General features: G+C 44.2%; 1 protein-coding gene across 9 annotated transcripts in view; it reads left to right on the forward strand.

Annotated features, from left to right (window-relative positions):
* Positions 1-21,258, forward strand: part of adgrb3 (adhesion G protein-coupled receptor B3) — a 990,062-nt gene that overhangs the window by 910,217 nt on the left and 58,587 nt on the right. For 6 of the 9 annotated variants that reach the window (XM_078541844.1, XM_078541847.1, XM_078541845.1 and 3 more), the window contains 2 exons: positions 4,656-4,695; positions 14,536-14,625. In XM_078541844.1, the coding sequence (XP_078397970.1) occupies positions 4,656-4,695; positions 14,536-14,625 (130 nt within the window). The remainder of the gene's footprint in view (positions 1-4,655; positions 4,696-14,535; positions 14,626-21,258) is intronic. The other 3 variants (XM_078541846.1, XM_078541849.1, XM_078541852.1) reach the window with 1 other exon arrangement.

Here is a 21,258-nt window from a genome sequence, read left to right on the forward strand (position 1 = left end):
GGAATGTCATGCATGAGTTCTTTAAGCAATCATCCATGAATGCAATCAACAGTACATTCTAGGTTTAGTTCCCAGTCAGTGTTTCCACTCTTCTCCCAGTCCTACCCATAGGAAATGGCCACTATAATAAGACCATAACAATTTTAAGGAGTAGTCTCAGGCATTTATGCCCAGAAAATGTGACCTGTTATGATATCATTCAACCCATTCTCTCCCCAACAGTACATGCTATTGTCTCTTGTACCTACTCGTGCTGTCTAATTTATGATAGTTCCCTGAAATTCCGTCCACAACTCAATCACCCTTGCATTTATGAGGTTCTACCTTATGACTACCTTACTTAGCTCTAAATGTTGCCTGTGTCCCTTGATATTTAAACATTTTCTTATAAAATCCATGTAAAATGTTTGTTCCAAGATATGTTGAAGAAAATATGTAGGAAATTCAATGTTGCAATGAAGACAGGTGTGATAGCACAGGTCGAGTGGGCGGAATTTTACGGCCCTTTCACAGCAGAGGTGGGGCCAGAAAATGAGGTGAGCTGTTCAAAAGTCCATGGACTTCGGTGGGTCCAGAAAATTCCACTGTCGGGAGGGGCCATAAAATTCTGCCCAGTATTTCTGAGACCTGGGCTAATGATCCAGAGACACGAATTCAAGTCCCACTAGGGCAGCTGAGGAATTTGTATTCAGTTTATTTCACAAAATTTGAGATAAAAAGCTAGAGTCAGTAATGGCAATCATAAAAATGACTGGATGGGTGTAAAAGCCCATTTGGTTCACTAATGCCCTTTAGGGAAGGAAATCTGCCATCCTTACTTGGTCTGGCCTACGTGTGACTCCAGACCTACAGTAATGTGGTTGCTCTTAACTGCCCTCTGAAATGGCCTAGCAAACCACTCAGTTGTATCAAACTGCTACAAAATGCAGTCAAAATAAAACCGACGGACCACCTGGCATCGACCTAGGCATCAGAAATGACAAAGGGACATCTTGCATGCCCAGTTGACCTTGCAAAGTCCTTCTTACAAACATCTGGGGGCTGGTGCCAAAATTGGGAGAGCTGTCTCACAGACTAGTCAAGCGACAGCCTAACATAGTCATACTCACCGAATCATGCCTTACAGATAATGTCCCAAACACCGCCATCATCAATGCTGGGTATGTCCTGTCCCACCGGCAGGGCAGGCCCAGCAGAGGTGGCGGCATTAAGTTGGGCGGGGTGGCCCTGTGAGTGCTCAACATTGTCTCCGAACCCCATGAAGTTTCATGGCATGAGATCAAACACAGGCAAGGAAACCTCTGCTAATTACCACCTACCACCTTCCCTCAGCTACTGAATCAGTGCTCCCGCATTTTGAACACCACTTGAAAGAAGCACTGAGAGTAACAAGAACACAGAATATACTGTGTTCACACTGAGAACACCCTCCATCATGTTGTGTGGCATTACCACCATGCTAAATGGGACAAATTCAGAACTGATCTAGCAACTCAAAGCTGGGCATCCATGAGGTGCTGTGGGCCATCAGCAGGCGAATTGTATTTAACCACAACCTGTAACCTCATGGCCCAGCATATCCCCCACTCTACCATCACCATCAAGTCAGGGGATCAATTCTGGTTCAACGATGAGTGTAGGGCAGCATACCAGGAGCAGCATCAGGCATACCTAAAACTGAGGAGTCAACCTGGTGAAGCTACAACACAGTACTTGTGTAGTGAACAGCAGAAGCAGCATGCAGTAGACAGACCTAAGTGATCCCACAACCAACAGATCAGATCTAAGCTCTGCAGCCCTGCCACATCCAGTCATGAAAGGTGATGGACAATTAATAACTAACAAGAGGAGGCTCCACAAATATCCCCATTCTCAATGATCGAGAAGCCAGCACATCAGTGCAAAAGATAAGGCTGACGTATTTGCAATCATCTTCAGCCAGAACTGCCAAGTGGATGATCCATCTCAGCCTTGCAACATTCCAGCATTAGTACTGAAGACTTGTGCTCCAGAACTAGCCGCACCCCTATCCAAGCTGTTGCAGTACAGCGATAACACTGGCATTTACCCGGCATTGCGGAAAATTGCTCAGGTATGCCCTATTCCTAACGAGCAGGACAAATCCAACCCGGCCAATAATCACCCCATCTGACTACTTTCAATCATCAGCAAAGTGATGGAAGTAGTGAGAGTGACTGCCCTTGATATGAAGGCAGCATTTTACTGAATGTGACATCAAGGAACCCTTACAAAACAATGAGAATCAGGAAAGCTGTCCGCTGGCTGGAGTCATACCTAGCCCAAAAGAAGAAGATTGTAGTTGTTGGAGGTCAATCATCTCAGTCCAAGGACATTACTGCAGAAGTTCCTCAGGGTAGTGTCCTAGCTCCAACCATCTTATGCTGCCTTATCAATGACCATTCCTCCATTATCATCCGTGGGAAGTGAGGATGTTCACTGATTGCACAATGTTCAGCACCATTCATAATTTCTCAGATAATGAAGCAGTCAATGCCTGCATTCAGCAAGACCTAGACAACATCCAGGCTTGGGCTGTTAAGCGACAAGTAACTTTCGTGCCACACAAGTGCCAGGAAATGACTATCTCCAACAAGAGAGAATCTAACCATCTCTCCTTGACCTTCAATGGCATTACCATCACCGATTCCCCCACTATCAACATCCTGGGGGTTACCATTGGCCAGAAACTGAACTGGACTAGCCATATAAATACTGTGGCTACAAGAGTAGGCCAGAGGCTAGGAATCGTGTGACGAGTAACCCATCTCCTGACTCCCCAAAGCCTGTCCACCATCTACAAGACACAAGTCAGGAGTGTGATGGAATACTCCCCATTTGCCTGGATGAATGCGGCTCCCACAACGCTCAAGAAGCTTGACACTGTCCAGAACAAAGCAGCTCACTTGATTGGCACCCCATCCACAAACATTCACTCCTTCCACCACTGAAGCACAGTAGCAGCAGTGTGTACCATCTACAAGATGCATTGCAGCAAATCACCAAGGCTCCATCAACAGCACCTTCCAAAGCCATGACTGCTACCATCTAGAAGGACAAGGGCAGCAGATACATGGGAACACCACCACCTGGAAGTTCCCCTCCAAGTCACTCACCATCCTGACTTGGAAATATATTGCCATTCCTTCACTGTCTATGGGTCAAAATCGTGGAACACCCTCCCTAACAGCACTGTGGGTGTACCTACTGCAGCGGTTCAAGAAGGCAGCTCACCACCACCTTCTCAAGGGCAACTAGGGATGAGCAATAAATGCTGGCCCAGCTAGCGAAGCCCATACCCTGTGAACGAATAATAAAAAAATATATGCTTTCCTGCTTTTCAGCCTCCCTGTCACCTTGCAGTTTATCACAAGGCCTAGGTTTCCCAGTCTTGTTTCAGTATTTGATTGGGGAAAAAAGCTATGCTTTATTTGCATTCATTTTTGATTGTTCATTAAAGAAAAGAAAATAAAGACCATATATTAAATTAAAGCTAACTTCAACATAATGAGGCAATGAGGGGTCATTGCACAAGATGCAGTGGCCATCGGGGGATCCTGGTTAAATGTAGGCATTGATAATAGTTTTAACATTCCTGCCTGATTCCTGACCCACAGTTACCTTGAGAAAAGCTTGCAAAATAAGCCCTAAAATGTCAAATCCAAGATATGGAGAGTGAAAGTTATGCATTTAAACCCGGTGTTGAGAAATGGAAAGGTTACACATGTCATGTGAATTTTATTTCTCTTTATATATTTGTCCAGGGACTTGTGGATCCATGACACTTGTGTTAAGAATTTTAATTGTTGTTTTCATTTAAAGAACTTGGCCACCTTTATCCTATCAACAGCTTTATGCAGGGTCTCAGGCTGTGATTGTCTCACAAATAGAATAACCTAATTGAATGCAATTACTTTATTTTCTTTGATTGAAAAATGATTGCTTTCTTCCTCTGAATGATTCATTGTTAGTTCCTGGCACATTATATGCTCTTTGAGAATGCTTGTTGAATTGTACTGACCCACTATTTTTGTCAGTGCTGCATAACAAATGATTGTAATCTGATATGAAGATGTCCCATATGTAGCAGTGCAGAGAGCCCTAATTTAATTGGAATTATCCATTGTCCTCCATATTCTAGTTCGCTTTTATCTTTCCTCCTTTTCTCAAAGTGATAAGAGTCCTGCTTAAAATTCAAGCATTGAACAGGTTGTAAATATTCTGCTACAACAATAATTCATTTTGTTCCAAACAAAAGCAAAATACTGCAGATGCAGGAAATCTGAACTAAAACCAGAAAATGCTGTGAAAACTCAGCAGTTCTGACAACATCCGTTGAGGGAGAGACAGAGTTAATGTTTCCAGTCCAGCACGTCTCGTCGTCGAGTTCCAAAGAGGAGTCCTGTTCGACTCAAAACTTTAACTCTGTTTCACTTTCTCCAAGATGCTGCCTGATCTGAGTTTTTCTAGCACTTTCTGTTTTTATTTCAATTCATTTTATGTTATTTCATTTTGTTCATTGCCAGTTGAGTAAAGCTAATTTGCTTGAGCTTTTTTTTTGTGCCAATTGGTACTTTTTTTTATTTTGATGTTGTCATTATTTGTTTTAACTGATTTTGTTGTTTTAATCTAAATAGACAGACTTCGAAAAAGATGTGGACATTGCATGCCGATCAGGTAAGAATTAATGAGTTAATTATCACTTCTGTTTAATGACCACAATGGCGGTAACTTTGAGGTTTGGCAGGGGCATAAAACTGGTGACAACAGATTGGCTGCAAATTATACACGATGTTCCATTTGTTGGGAGGAGGAAATCGGGTGAGCTGTATAAGAGAAGGCTGATCCAATACGTCCCTGTCAAAATTGAAAGTTTCCTCCATGCCTAGCATAAATTCTATCACATCCTTCAGGGCATAACGACACAGGAGGCTTGTGCCTAACTTTAGACAGAGCACCCTGAATTGGCTGCAAGTCCACATTCCCCCCCACCCCTTTCTTCCAAGATGTTGTGATGAAGTTAAAATACTCTGCAATTTCATGCTAAATTCAAACCTAGACCTCATTTTCTGACTGAAACCTTCTCCACTGCAGAAAGGGAAAGTTAATTTGGAAAATGCACAACTTAAATGTTTAAATGATACAGACCTCACAGAATTTTTTTCCCCCACCTACCCCACTCACTCATGAAAAAACAAGTTAAGTGGCTGAATTAAGGACATGCCCCTAATAGTCTAAATATTCATATTTTAAAGCCTCGTGTATTAGACTAGAAATTTAGGCCAATGCTTGGTGGTTGAAAATGAATGAGGAAATCTTATATGCAAGTTATTATGGCGTATTATTTTGTTGTTAACTCTGAAGATTGTGCTCATCTAGTCCTGGTCTGGCCCCACCCTTGTTCTGAGTTCTCCAGTGCTTTCTCAGTCATCCTGTTTCCCACTCTCCTTATGCTGCCTACCCTTCATTCTCCTCTGTCAGGTCCTTGATCTCCTGTTCCTATACCTCAGGCTCCTGATGCCCCATTCTCCTTTCCCAGCTTCCTGGTCTCCTGTTCCCATTTTTTCAGCTCCTTGATCTCTCACTCCTTGTCTCTGCCTAACAGAGACCCTCATGTAATACAGTCAGTGCACATCAAAACAAGCTTAACATTTTTTGGGGAGCATGGAATGATTTGGAGATTCTGGGATGACTTTATACATGTGCCATAATTGTTTCTTTTTTTGGCTCGGAAATGGGAGGACCATCTTGTGTGCAAGACAGTTATACGCAAATGAAAGTCATTATTGTTTTTGTAGGAATGCCAAGATAAGCAACATGAGATCACTATGTGGAAAAGTGCTTGCATTCTGCTCCCTTTAAACCTTGGGAAACCCAACTTGGAGGTGTTGCTGAGATTATAGGGTATAAGAGAGATGAATTAACGTGCATGGTTGAATTAAATTGATTGTCAGAATGCGCTATTGTGACTAAGGCAGTTTGTGTTACTTTAAGTCCAGTAGACTGTCGAGCTGAGTTATCATCCAGATCAGTTCCTGCCATAGCATCATTAGCATTCACTATCGCCAAAAATCAGCAGAAATGTAAATTAAACAGTGCTATAACTGAGTCAAAATAACTCACGCAACCGAAGTACTGAGTTCCTTGTGACCTAGTGAAGGTGCATGTCCTCACATTCTTAATGATGTATTGGGGTGTGTATCCACATTCCTGGTGGTCAATTGGAAAAGTATGTGGCCATGTATACAGTAGTCGAATAAAGATGTTCCTAGTCATTTATTGAACTTGTATGGGATCACTTTCCTAACTAGTTGACTATGTTCTTAATGATCTATTAAAGGTAAATGTCCCCATGTTGCCGATGGTCTAGTGGAAAAAGAACATAAGAACTAGGAGCAGGAGTAGGCAATTCAGCCCCTTGAGCCTGCCCCGCCATTCAGTACGATCATGGCTGATCTCATTTCGACCTCAACTCCAATTTCCCGCCCTCTCCCCATAACTTTTCAGCCTGTTACTAATTAAAAATCTGTCTATCTCCTCCTTAAATTTATTCAGCATCCTGGCATCCACTGCACTCTGAGGTAGTGAATTCCACAGATTGTTTTTGACTAGTATAAGTGCCTATGCACAAGTTTCTGAAGCTGTGTGGAGGTCCAAGTGCTCATATCCCTAGTCGCCTGTCAGATCTATGTGTCCACGTTGTTGATGGTCTAGTGTAGGCAGCTATGCCAAGGTCCTTATTTGTAGGTATATTTTTCGGAATATTTAACCATCTGGAGCAGTACAATATGCTAAGGTTCTTGAGGGTCTAGTCAAGGTGTACATGGCCTAGTTAGTGATGGTTTAGTGGAGCTCTGTGTGCCCAGGTTTCTGGTGATTTGGTGGATATCTATGTGTCCAACTCACTGGTGGTCCTCCAGCAGAAAATTTTGACATTGTTTGCAATCAAATACACTTCAGTAACTTCATTTAAATGTACTTCAAAACATTTAGTACCATCATTTGACATAAAAATATGTAATTTGGAATGTTTTTATGGAAAAAACAGTCATCATTTGCCATCAAAAGTGCTCAATTGCCATCTTTTAAAATCATTGTGATGCCTTTTGATTGCTCTTGATTACTTCAGTGGTCATTAAAGCATTTGGAAGTGGCTAAAAGCCATCAGGGCTGTGGTAAATTTGTGGAAGCGATCATTAACGTTTGGAAGCGATCATTAGCTTCAGAAGCAATCGTTAGTTTTCAGTAGTGATCATTAGCGTTCCAGTGATTGTTAATGTTCAGAAATGAGGATTAGCATTCAGAAGCTATCATTAGTGTTCAGAAACTATTGTTAGTGTTCAGAAGTGATCATTAGAGTTCAGATGTAATTGTTGATGTTCAGAAGCAACCATTAGTGTTCAAAAGCGATCGTTATTGTTCAGGAGTGATTGCCAGTGTTCAGAAGTGATCGTTCATGTTCAGAAGCAATCATTAGCATTCAGGAGCGATAGTGTTCAGGATTGAGCGTTGGTATTCTGAAGTGATCGTTAGTGTTCAGAAGCAATCATTTACACTCAAAGATGTTTATTGGTGATGAAAAGCATTCATTAGTACTGCAGCCTCTCTTCCCCCCCAACCCCCTTTACAGACCCCCCCTGACCGCATTTGCAGCCCTTCCCACCCAATCTCGCCTCCCGCCCAGCCTCGCCGTCCCCTGACCTCCCTGATGCCTGGCCTCGCCGATGCCTGGCCTCGCCTCTTCCCTTCCCTCATGCCCGCGCCCCCCGCAGCCTCTCGCCAACATCCTGCTTCCCATGCAGCCCATCAGCTTCTCTGACTGCCTCCGGCCCCCAAGGTTTGCTCAGTATCACCACCTCCACCCCAAGCTTGCCGAACCCCCAGCCCCAGGCTTGGCAGACACTAACCCCTTAGCTTGCTAGGACCCTTGACTCCAGATTGCCCCTCCCCAACTTGGGCCTGTCGCTGCACCCGGGACCCTGGCTGGATCCCCATCCCTGCCGTTGACTCAGGCCTACAGCTTCAACCCACCCCCTCCCCCGAACACACACCTCGTCCTGCTTTGTTCTCCCCTCCTGGCTCCTCATCGTGTTGGCCGTCTAATCTGGTCTGAGCATGTGCAGACACCAAAGATGCTCAGGGAGTGGCAAGAGGAGGCCCTGAGCAGGACTCCTTAGTCACTGCCCGGAGGATTCCAGGAAAAATCAAGTCCCGAAAAGCCCATGCATGGGGTGAGGAGGAGACGGGCAAATTCTGGGAAATCCCAGAAAATCTGCGACAGTTGGTCACCCTAGAGCCTCGATCACCGCCGTCACTCCGATCGTCGGCCTCACTCGCGGCCACCACTCTGATTTTCAGGCCTCGCTCGCGGCCGGCACTCTGATTTTCAGGCCTCGCTCGCGGCCGGCACTCTGATCTTCAGGCCTCGCTCGCGGCCGGCACTCTGATTTTCAGGCCTCGCTCGCGGCCGGCACTCTGATCTTCAGGTCTCGCTCGCCACCGTGACTCCGATTGTCGGCCTCACTCACTGCCACCACTCCAATCTTCAGGCCTCGCTTGCTGCCACCACTCCAATCTTTAGGACTCACGCTCTGTCACTCCGGTCCTCGGGCCTCACTCTCCGCTACCACACAGCTTCCGACTGCTCATTGCTCCTTCAGTCGTTCTCTCCTCATTTGCTGAGGAGATGATCAGCCCCCTCCAACCACATGTAGAAGGCTGACTGACTCTTTGGGGATGAATTTCCATGGGGGAGCCCCAATGCCCTGCAAAATATTTACGGAGGCTCAGTAGTTTAGCCAGAAAAATGACTCCAGTACAACTCGGAGAACCCCTGTGAAAACTCCACCTCCTTAGCGTCTACACTAACATCTGGAATATGGTCACTATGGGGGGGAAGTGACCAGAGGAGACCAGGGGGCTAAATTGGATAGAAATAATAGGGGAAAAAAAAGACTTGCATTTACATAGCGCCTTTTCACAACCACAGGATGTCTCAAAGACAGTGAAGCACTTTTTGCAGTGTAGTCACTCTTGTAGGGAATGTGGCAGCAAACTTCCACAACCAGCAAAGTGAGAATGACTGGATAATCTGTTATTGTGATGTTGATTGGGAAATAAATATTGGACACTGTATCTTGTAAGCCTGCCTGAGGGGGAAGACTGGACCTTAATTTAATGTCTCCTCCAAAAGACAGCACCTTCAACAGTGCAGCATCCCCTTAGCGTAAGAGTATTGAACTCAAAGTCCTGGAGCGGGACTTGAACCCACAACCTTCTCACCCTGAGGAGGCAGTGATACCATCTTAAAGGGGAGGAGCATTGTGGCTTGAGCAGGTGCTGGTAATTGTGCAGTAGGTGAGTCTGACCTGGGAAACATTAAATAATGGCACAATGTAGGAGAGAGCAGGAGCCGAGGTTCTCTGACGCTGTGCTGGAGGCCTTGGTGAAGGAAGTGGAAAGGAGTAGGGATGTCCTGTATCCACAAAGGGGCTCAGAGGTTCTCCAGACACACACTCAAAAGGTAAACTGATCAGATAGCTATCTCAGTCACTGTGAAGAATATAATGGCCTGACGATCTGGATGCAGTGTCGCAAGATGATCAATGACCTTGCCCAAGTGATCGAGCTCAGTGAATGTGAATGAATGCCATATTCCTGCCCACAGCAGCACCAGCCTCAGACACTGCTCCATTCACCACACCCCCATCACTCAGCTATCAACAATCAAGACTCATACCTCACATTCAGAGCTTCACCTCACCTCCACACACTTAGCACTGCTGGAAGCCTCATATTCACATCTCACAGCATGCACGTACCATGCTATTCAACTATGATAGGCACATCACCCAGACACATTGCACCACACTCATTGACACACTTTCCTCTCTCTTGAAGGATAAGGTGGCAGACAACCTGGGGCAGCAGGAGCTAACTGAAGAGGGACAGAAACAACTGCATGCCCTAACCCCCATGGAGAAAATGGTGCTGGCCATTAATGGGGTGGCATTGTTGAGAACATGGCCAGCAGCAAGGCTGAAATCATCAAAAACAGGATCATCCTCACACCTAATCCTGTTTCCACATCTTACTTCCCCCACACCCTCTCCAAGTTTCCAAGTTGCAGATAGTTTAAGCATGCACCCCTTATTTTCCCCGTACCCCTCCTTGCTCCACAACCTCATCCTAGTGCCTTTATGCTTTCAAATCGCCAAGAGGTACAATCTGGTCAGGCACTGGAGGAACAGCAGGAAGCCAGTGATGTTGAAGAAACGCTGTCAATCGATTTCACACATCACACCAACTCCACACATCTTATCAGATCAGAGGCAGGACCTTCAGATGGTGAGAGCCCGGCTATGAATGGGCTACAGTCAAGGCAACTATAGCACAGGTCCCAACTCTCTGGAGGGCGAGATCGCACATGGTTCCACTGCAGAGAGGTCAGAAGATTATTACAATGGGGCAGTCTCCAGAAGAGCACTGCCTGAAAACCTTCATTCAATGTCAAGGAGCATGGAGGAGTCCAGCACCAACTTGCCACAGGGCTTTGAGCAGAGTTTGAGCCCATCTTTCCAGTGTGAAAGTGGTGGCCGACTCCACTTGTGGCCTTGTATCTGACAGCTGAGGTTTCAGCCTCCATTGCAGCACAAACCACATCCACCCAATGTCTGTCTGAGTGCTGCAGTCTGAAGCTGAGACTGGTGTCATCATGGCTGTGGATCTCAGGGTGCAAAGGAACTTGCAGGGTCAAGCTATCTGTCCTTTTTCAGATTACCAGGTTTGCTGAGGTTCCACCCCTAGGGGAGAATGACAGCATTCATCCTCCTACCGCTGTCCTCCACCTCCTTTTCACACTCCTGCTCTTCAGCTGCTTGCTGTACAGCTGGCAGGGCTGACGCCTCCTGATGGTGAGGTTGTGCAGCATGCAGCAGATCACCACTAATCTTGACACCTGCTCTGCCGAGTACAGCAGGGCACTTCCGGAGCAGCCCAGGCAGCGCAGGTGTTGTTTCTGCATGTTAATAATTTACCCTATCACATTTTATATGGCAGCCAGGCTTTCATTATGGGCTGAATTTTATGCTGATGGGGTGGGAAATCGCGTGAGATGACGTTGGGCAAGTGTCCTGACATCATTTCGCGTGATATTTCAGTCAGTGGGTGCATGCAAAAGTCGGAATTGTGCCCGCCAACAATTAAGAGGGCAATTAAGCCCATTAGCAGTCCAATTGTCTGTCATTTTCAGTCGCCCATTCAACCTTAGGGTTGGTGGGCGGCCAAATCGGCCAGGCAGACTTTGCATTTTTTCAAACCTCATCCAAGGGCGGGATGACATTTCCGTTATTGAATGAAATAAAAATGGAAATCTGTGGACAGCATTTTTATCATCTGTATGTTCAGGTGCCTAATTATGATGCTTGGACATTTTTTTTCTGATTTTAAAAACTTTATTTCCTGGGTTGTGGGTCTTCAACTCCCTGAAGCAGCTCCCAGCCTTCAGGGAGCTTTCTGTCAGTGCTGGCTCGCGCCCGCGTTGACGTCATTGCCCGCCCTCCTCCCTCCCCCACCCCGGCAGCGCTGAGCTTTTCAGCACACGCTTCATGCTGGCTGGCCGCTACCATTACCCTGCATCATGGGGAAACCTACAATCTGAGCAAAGCAGCATGTTCACCCACCTGCTTCTCTCTGGTAAGAGATAATGAAAAGTTGTCAACTCCCATTGAATAAAGTCAATAACCTGCCTTATTTAACATTGGATGAACTCACTGCGAGAGGTTGTAAATATCTCCAGCTCCAGCTGGAGGAAGCCAAATGCACAGAATTTCATGGCTACGGTTACCTTCACAGCCACTGACAGTGCCGTCCTTCCTCAACCCTGAGGTTGCAGTTGTGAGTGCAGCAGGTGGCAGATTTCAATGAGGGTATCCTGACTGAAGCACACTGTTCCTCGCTGAGGTTCAAGTAGGAGAATTGCTCCCTGAACCTGGGCTGATATGGCCTCCTGTTGAGAGCCCTTCCCCCACCCCTCCCTCTTCCAGCGGCTTGTCCTGCTCTGCGTGGCCTCTCTTTGCCAAGTCAAACTGTAATCCAAGGGGAAGGCCTTACTTGTGAACCCATTTCTCAGAGCAATTAATATGTACGGAAGCCTTGATGACAGTAAAATGTCCTTCTGCACCTGTCTCAGTACTTCCTGTAGACTTTAGCAACCTTAAACAGTTATCGAAGGCAAAAAAAAACCCTTGCAGAATCATAACAACAGCCAGACAAAATCAATCAGCAACTAACCTGTCAGCAGTTGGTGATCCCTTTAAGTAGCACTGACTGGCGGGGTCCCCTTGATGTTGAAAACACATTACCCCACATTAGGTTAATACAGGCTATTAGCCGGAGTGTTAAGCTCAAAAATGACACAACTGTTGTCAGATCAACATTGCATACTGCTTGACGTCACGATTTGTCTGCTCTGCATATTTCCAACTGACATTCACTTCATGCATTGCTAATGCTCTTACCAATATGATATCCAGCACACTTTGCTCCCTATAGTGTGCTCACGTTCCATGGACACCATTTTGGACCTCTGAAGGCAACCATAGCACCTAAGAAACAGATGCTAATAAGCCCGATTTCTCATCCCAGGTGTCTACGAGCCATATACCATAACATGAATCAACATTTTTAGAGAATATAGAAGAAAATATTGACAAAATGGAAGTCAGGCATGTAAGGTCATCAGAGCCCATTATTGCTATCTGAAGTGATAAGTTGCTCCACAAATTGAATTTATTTGGTTTAAAATTATACAGAAGAAAAGGGAGGCTATAATTGTTGACAATTGCCTTTTAATGACAATATATGAGGAGAAGGCTGCATTAGCCACATTAAATCAAAATTCATGATATTAATTCCAGCATTCGAGCCAATGACGGTGCACAAATGAAGGGCAACCTTAGAGACACATTGCAAAGTAATGTTTAAGTGTTATGGCAAGAATCCAAAGCACCATAGTGAGGCCTGTTGCAAACATTTAATTACATCAGGACTGAGCTGAAAGCATAGCAAAGGTCATGAGGCACTTAAGTATGCACTTTCCATAACAAGAGTTGCTTGTCACATGGATGATGGAGAATATTAATGTGGATGACTATCCAACACAATGTTTATTCATCTTTAGTACTTACATCAGTGAGACCACTCACATTTTCAGGCAATTATTTTAGCTATTGAGCGAGCAAGTATCTCTCCATTTTGCTGTTACTATAGTAAGGACTGTTCAGCTATTATGAGAATGTTTATGTTTTATTTTTGATCATGCTTCTTGTAATATGCAAACTATATATTATAGACCTATGAACTACTGTTACATGTGTTATTCCTGAGGATATGGGTTGAAGCATCAAAGATTAAGGGTTTCAGTGAGAGGGTGTAGAACACTTTTCTCTACTTTTATCAATGAACATCAATCACTCCCAGGTCTGCTGTGACACTGTCACTTTGGTACAGGGTAAAGCCCCCTCTATTGTGTACCCACAGTGTACCTCAGCTCTGCCCTCAGCAGTGGCCCCCTAGAGTGTGGGTTTATTTCCACTTCCCACAACAGTTCTGCCCCACCGAATGGGATTGCTAATGTAGTTCTAGTTCTGCTGCTGAATTTTGGGCATCGCCATCCAGACCTAAGAGAATGGTGAATGCTTAAAAATATTACCCTTGTGGAAAGGTAGAAATAATTAAAGAGAAATGATATCTTGCAAAATTTCCTTCACAGAATGAAATTCAAAATATTTAAGTCAATTTGTCTTTGGGATTAAATTAAAAAAACAGGGTGTTCCACTTCTGTGCACTTTAATAAGCAGACAGCCCCACACGTACAATTTTATATTCAGGGTGTGATTTTAATCTATTTAATCTCATGTAAAAACTTGCCTGCCTCACTTACACAAGTCACACCAATGACAGCAGCTAACAGCTTTCCCCTGGCTGGAGTTTTTAGAACCAGGGGACACAGTCTTAGGATAAAGGGTGGGCCTTAGACTGAGGTGAGGAGGAATTCCTTCACTCAGTGGGTGGTGAATCTTTCGAATTCTGTGGCCCAGAGGGCTGTGAAGGCTCAGCCATTGAGTATGTTCAAGAAAGAAATTGCTAGATTCCTGGAGAGAAATTACATCAAGGGATATGGAGAAAGCGGTGACAAATGGGAATGAGGAGATGATCAGCCATGATCTAGATGAATGGCAGAGCAGGCTTGAGGGGCTGAATGGCCTACTCCTGCTCTTTTTTCCTATGTTCCTATGTAAAGAAGAGCATATTCCTTGACAAAGTACGTAATGTCAACTTAAAAGGACTTCTACATATTTCTCTCATCTCTCTCCCCACTTTGTTTTTCTTTGCCATTATTTATATTCCTGTTGAGTGGTTGATTTTCTTATTGGTGGGTAGGAGGGTCAGTTGGATGCAAACGTTTGGTATTGACAACAGTGTTATCTCTTTTATTTTGGATGTGCCCCACCAAAGATCATCTTGAACAGCACCATCGATCATCCCAGAGCAAGAGCTTATATAGATCTGGCCATACTAAAATGACGCCTATATATCCAAGCACAGGTGATTTTCAGTTCTGTACGGTTTGTGAATTTTACTGCTTTTTTGGTCCTTGTATCATTACTGTCATGTTGGAAATCTAAAACAACAGGAACACTAGGGTAGAAGTCACGTTATGAACACTTAATATGCAAACACCGCTTTAAATTGGACCAGATTTAAGGCATAAGAACCAGGAGTGAGATGGGAATTTATTTTGTACACAGTGCACATTATGATCTACCATAGTGGAATCACACTGCCTAAAAGGCTGGTGGAAGCAGGTTCAATTGTAACTTCCAGAAGGAAGTTGGGTAAATACTTGAAAGGGAGAGTTTTGCAGGGCTATGAGGAAAGGGTAGGAAATGGGATTAATTGGATAGCTCACTCAAAGGCACAATGAGCCTTTTTCTATGCAGGGTTAATCTATAGTTCTACACACAATTCTATGAACACTGCTTCCTGTTAATTCAATGGGGTAAAAAGTAGAGAGAGAGAGAGAGAGCAATTTGGTATGAGTGTGCTTATTATTTTGCAAGGACGCCCTCACCAGTAATTGCAATCTTTACATATCAAAAAATCTATAAAGCTATTTCCACAATTTTTGGTACACCTATGACTCTAGTAAAATAATTTGTGGTACTTTGGGGTAGCCAAGTGATTCTTCATCTGTGAAAAGAACCAAGAAACAAAACTATAAATACCAGTTTAAAAATAACACAGTAAACATCATCAGCAAAAAATGGAACAATGTTCAAATAATGGTACATAAATTTGACATGACAGGAAATAAGATGTTGAAGACAGCTGCTTGAAGGCGCATGTCATTCTGATATCTTGCGGCATTCCTGGTTGGATTGCTTGAGCATATAGGAGACAGCATCAGCTGGTCACAGTGAGGGCCTACCTGCTAGGAACTATTATAGTTATGGTAGATTGCAATTGCATGCAGCCAATATTATCGTGATGTTGAAAGCAAAAAGAGAACAATTTTATAAATCAGAATGACATTTTCCCCTGGGAACAAATCAGGTCCAGAAAATCTGTAGCTCAAGGTGACATTCGAGTCACTTCTTTGTGTCAAATGCCTTAATAGTGCAATATAAGCATTAGGATAATGTGCAACGCTTTTATTCCCTTTGTTATTCCTAAAAGGAACTGTGTTTGATTACTTATTAAACTGTGTTTAAATGCTGTGTTGCTTGCTATAACTGTTTGGCCTATTCTGTTGGAGTTCCACAGCCTTTCTAGAACCAGGGCACACAGTCTCACGATAGGGAAGATAAAAACATCACACAGTGTGGCCAGGACCTGCAAAGGCGGGCCTTAGAGAGTTCGGCAGGTTTCAAAAACCATTCCTTAAAGGACATTAATGAACCAGATGGGTTTTTACAGCAATCGTTCATTTCTATAACAATCGACAATAGTTTCACGGGCACCATTACTGAGACTAGCTTTCAATTCCAGATGGGCTCCGTAACCACTAATGTATTGGAGACTATCAACTAACCTTTTATTCCTCGCAAGGGTTTTTTTTTGCGGTAGGCTAATATCCCCATTTAAGACGGTGAAATATCTACAGGTAATACATATATCTCGTTCACTGCACAGCCTCTGCATGCAAGTCAATAGGCAATCGAGGTGGCCCTAGGTGAAGGGCATAACAGAGAATAGCAAGGTTGAAAGAGAAGACAAGGTAAATCAAAAAATAGTGATTGTATGATGCAAGTTTGAGTTTTAAAGGATTGTAGATTGTTGGAGATACGAAAGATTGAGGGGGGTGGGGGTGGTGAAGAATTCCAGGACACATTGAGGGAAGTAACTCCACATTTCTGAGATTCTGGGAGAAATTGAATGAGCAGTGAATTGTCATTTGAACAGCCGGGATGTAGGATGGTGGAAGACTGTGTGATGGCATAATTAGAGGGAAATGGTGGCATAGTGGTAATGTCACTGGACTAGCACTCCAGAGGACCAAGCTAATGCTCTGTTGACATGAATTCAAATCAAATTGAATTTAAATTCAATTAATAAAATCCGGAATTGAAAACTAGCCTCAGTAATGTTGCCCACGAAACCATTGTCGATTATTATAGAAATGAATGATCGTTGTAGAAACCCATCTGGTTCATTAATGTCCTATAAGGAAGGAAACTGCCATCCTTACCTGGTCTGGCCTACGTCTGACTCCAGGTCTACAGTAATGACTCTTAACAGCCCTCTGAAATGGCACTCAGTTCACAGGGATGGGCAACAAATGCTGACTTTGCCAGTGATGCCCACATCTCATGAAAGAATAAAGAAAAATAAATTGCATCTCAGAAGGGTGAAAACCTCAGAGAGGCATTTAGCATGATAATGTCAATAAAATAAAGATAGGCAACAAAAGCTAGGCACAGAGTGAGAGCTGAGAAAGGCATCACCCATTTCTTCTTGTTTGACATTGGAAGAAAGCTATTAGATGAGGCTCACAAATGTCAGAGCAATATTCAAGTTTGAGTGGATTTAGGCCTTATGGAAAGTGAGGAGCTGTTGATGGGTAAAGAAATGTTTGACAGGGAAGATAAATTCCCTTGAAGGCAACTTTAGCAACAAGGGTGAGGGAGTTACATTTGAGGGTCAGTGGGGATAGATCCAGAATGCTTAGATATGAAGCAAGACTTTGGGTTCAGTCATCAACAGTGCTAACTGTTGGCCTGACATGATAAAATGTCTCGAAGAATTAAAAGAAACAAGATTTCCATTGCTGTGTGAGGGGTCATTGAGAGTGAGTCATCCATTTTTACCCAAGAAGAATGAAGATTGTGTGCATTGAGGAAGCACCATTTGAAGAAAGTCGATTGTACAGTGAATTTGTGAGAAAATTGTGGATAGGGTTGGCAGATGAGCAGTGAAAGTTGCTGAGGTGAAGAAGGGAACAGAGTGAGAAAAAAGCAGGAGGAACACCTGAAATAGTGATAAGGAATCAAAAGATTAGCTGCAATACAACGAGACTCATTTAAGAAACTAATTAGGCCTGATGGTCTTAAATTTGTTAGTATGCAAGCAAAGGCCATACATGGTTCAAGTGAGAATGGTTGGAAACTATTTACTTAGAAGGCGCAACTGGGACCGGGACAGGTATAAAAAGCAACAATACAAGTTTCCGCAAGGGAATTTTTAACAAAATCTTTGCGAAGGATATCAAAGCTAACAGCAAGAAATAAAAATTATATTAACATATGAGGTTGTAGATGGGAATGTGAGCCTATTAAAGCCTGGTGCAAGCAAGGCTAAACTGGGTAAGAAGAAAATGGCAAACTTTGTATTTGTTTTCACAGTGAAGAAAGAGGGTAAAATGCCAACAGTATAAGGGCAGTAAAAAAGAGGTCAATGAGACGAACTCAGTTGATTTAATATCAGTAAAATAATGGTAATGGAGAAAATAATTGGACTTAAAGCAGACAAATCTTCAAGACCTGAAGACTTCCACCACAGCATGTTAGAAGAAATAGATGAGGACATTGTAGATGCATTAATGGATTTCTTTAATGCCATTAAATGAGTGCAATCCTTTACATAGCTCAAACAGAAACAAAATACTACAGATGCTGTAAATCTGAAACAAAACCAGAAAATGCTGGAAATGCTCAACAGATCAGGCAACATCTGTGGAGAGAAAAGGAGAGAGTTAATCTTTCACATTGATATTAAAGCTAGTTCTTAACAGATCTAGAAGAAGTTTTTTTTAACTCATTCACGGGATGTGGGCTTCACTGGCTGGGCCAGCATTTATTGAGAAGGTGATGGTGAGCTGCTTTCTTTAACCACTGCAGTCCATGCGGTGTGGGTACACCCACAGTGCTGTTAGGAAGGGAGTTCCAGGATTTTGACCCAGCGAAGTGAAGGAACGGCGATATATTTCCAACTCAGGATGGTGAGTGACTTGGAGGGGAACTTCCAGGTGGTGGTGTTCCCATGTATCTGCTGCCCTTGTCCTTCTAGGTGGTAGTGGCCATGGGTTTGGAAGGTGCTGTCAAGGAGCCGTGTGAATTCCTGCAGTTCATCTTGTATATGGTACACACTGCTGCTACTGTGCGTCAGTTTTGGAGGGAGTGAATGTTTGTGGATGTGGTGCCAATCAAGCAAGCAGCTTTGTCTTGGATGGTGTCAAGCTTCTTGAGTGTTGTGGGAGCTGCACTCATCCAGGCAAGTGGGGAGTATTCCATCACACTCCTGGCTTGTGCCTTGTAGATGGTGGACAGGCTTTGGGGAGTCAGGAGATGAGCTATTCATTGCAGGATTCCTAGCCTCTGACCTGCTCCTGTAGCCACAGTATTTATATCGTTGGTCCAGTTCAATTTCTGGTCAATGGTAATCCCCAGGATGTTGATAGTGGAGGATTCAGTGATGGTAATGCCATTGAATGTCAAGGGGCGTTGGTTAGATTTTCTCTTGTTAGATATGGCCATTGCCTGGCACTTGTGTGGTGCGAATGTTACTTGCCACTTGTCAGCCCAAGCCTGGATATTTTCCAGCTCTTGCTGTGTTTGGACATGGACTGCTTCAGTATTTGAGGAGCAGTGAATGATGCTGAACATTGTGCAATCATCAGTGAACATCCCCACTTCTGACCTTATGGAAGGAAGGTCATTGATGAAGCAGCTGAAGATTGTTGGGTCGCGGACACTACCCCGAGGAACTCCTGCAGTGATGCCCTGGAGCTGAGATGACTGACCTCCAAAAACCACAACCACCTTCCTTTGTGCTGGGTATGACTCCAACCAGTGGAGAGTTTCCCCCCAATTGCCATTGACTCCAATTTTGTTAGGGCTCCTTGATGCCACACTCGGTCAAATGAGGCCCTGATATCAAGGGCAGTCACTCTCACCTCACCGCAGGAGTTCAGCTCTTTTGTCCATGTTTGAACCAAGGCTGTAATGAGGTCAAGAGCTGAGTGGCCCTGGCGGAACCCAAACTGGGCGTCATTGAGCAGGTTATTGCTAAGCAAGTGCTGCTTGATAGCACTGTTGATGACCCCTTCCATTACTTTACTGATGATGGAGAGTAGACTGATGGGGCAGCAACTGGCCAGGTTGGATTTGTCCTGCTTTTTGTGTGCAGGACATACCTGGGCGCTTTTCCACATAGCCAGGTAGATGCCAGTATTGTAGCTATACTGGAACAGTTTGTCTAGGTGCGTGACAAGTTCTGGAGCAGAAGTCTTCAGTGCTTTTGCCGGAATATTGTCAAGCCTTTGCAGTATCCAATGCCTTCAGCTGTTTCTTGATATCATGTGAAGTGAATTGAATTGGCTTGAAGACTGGCATCTGTGATGCTGGAGACCTCCAGAGGAGGCCGAGATGGGTCATCCACTCGGCACTTCTGGCTGATGATTATAGCAAATGCTTCAGCCTTAACTTTTGCACTGCTGTGCTGGGCTCCCCCATCATTGAACGTGGGGATATTTGTGGAGCCTCCTCCTCTGGTGAGTTATTTAATTGTCCACCACCATTCACCACTGGATGTGGCAGGACTGCAGAGCTTAGATCTGATCCATTGGTTGTGGAATTGCTTAGCTCTGTCTATCCCTTGCTGCTTATGCTGTTTGGCACGCAAGTAGTCCTGTGTCATAGCTTCACCAGGTTGACACCTCATTTTTAGGTGTGCCTGGTGCTGCTGCTGGTTTTGAGCAAGTGGGAGGGAAGAAAGAAGAGTAGTCTGTGACAGGGTAGAAGGCATGAGTGATTAAATGACAGAAGGAGACAGTAATGGGGCAAGAAAAGAAACAAAAGATGGGCCTAGAGGAGATGTGAATATAAAAAAAACCATCAGCCACAGATGCAGTCCAAAACAAAATATTGGGCCAGATGTTATGATTTGAAATTGTTGAACTTGGTGTTTGGTCCTGAAGGCCGCAAGATGCCTAATCGAAAAATAAGGTGCTGTCGCTCGAGTATGCATTGACCTTCACTGGAATTCTGCAGGAGGTTGAGGACAGAGAGGTCAGAGTGGGAGTGCAGCAGAGAATGAAAATGGCAGACTACCAGAAGCTCAGGGCCGTGCTTGTGGACTGAATGGAATTTACAAAGCAGTCACACAATTTGTATTTGGTCTCCCAAAATGTAGAGGAGACTGCATCATTAGCAATGAGTACAGTATACTAAATTGAAAAAAAAGTGCAAGTAAATAGCTGTTTCACCTAGGAGCAATGTTTGGGACTTTGGGCAGTGAGAAGGACAATGATAAAAGGGAATTGTATCTCCTGCGATTGGATGGAAAGGTGCTGTAGGGATGGGAGTGGGTGATAGAGGAGTGGACCAGGGATAGAATGGTCACATCTGAATTGTGAAAGGCGATGGGAGGGGAAGATGTGATTGGTGGTGGCATCATGCTAGAGGTGGCGGAAATTGCAGAGGGTAATCCGTTGAATACAGAAGCTGGTGGGGTAGAAGGTTGGGACAAGGGGTACCCTTGGGCTTATGGCTCTGAGAGGGAGGGGAAGGTATGAAAGTGAAAGCACAGGATTTGCAATGGAAACAGTCGAGGGCCCCATCAACAAGGGTGAGGGAGAATCCTTGGCTGAAGGCCATTTTTTGCATATATCTTTACATGGTGTTGTGTATTCCAAAATTGTGCCTTTGGGTTGGAAATGAGATTTTCATTTTTATTTTCATG

Source organism: Cetorhinus maximus, chromosome 5 (genome assembly GCF_964194155.1).
Source record: "Cetorhinus maximus chromosome 5, sCetMax3.hap1.1, whole genome shotgun sequence".
Lineage (NCBI taxonomy): Eukaryota > Metazoa > Chordata > Chondrichthyes > Lamniformes > Cetorhinidae > Cetorhinus > Cetorhinus maximus.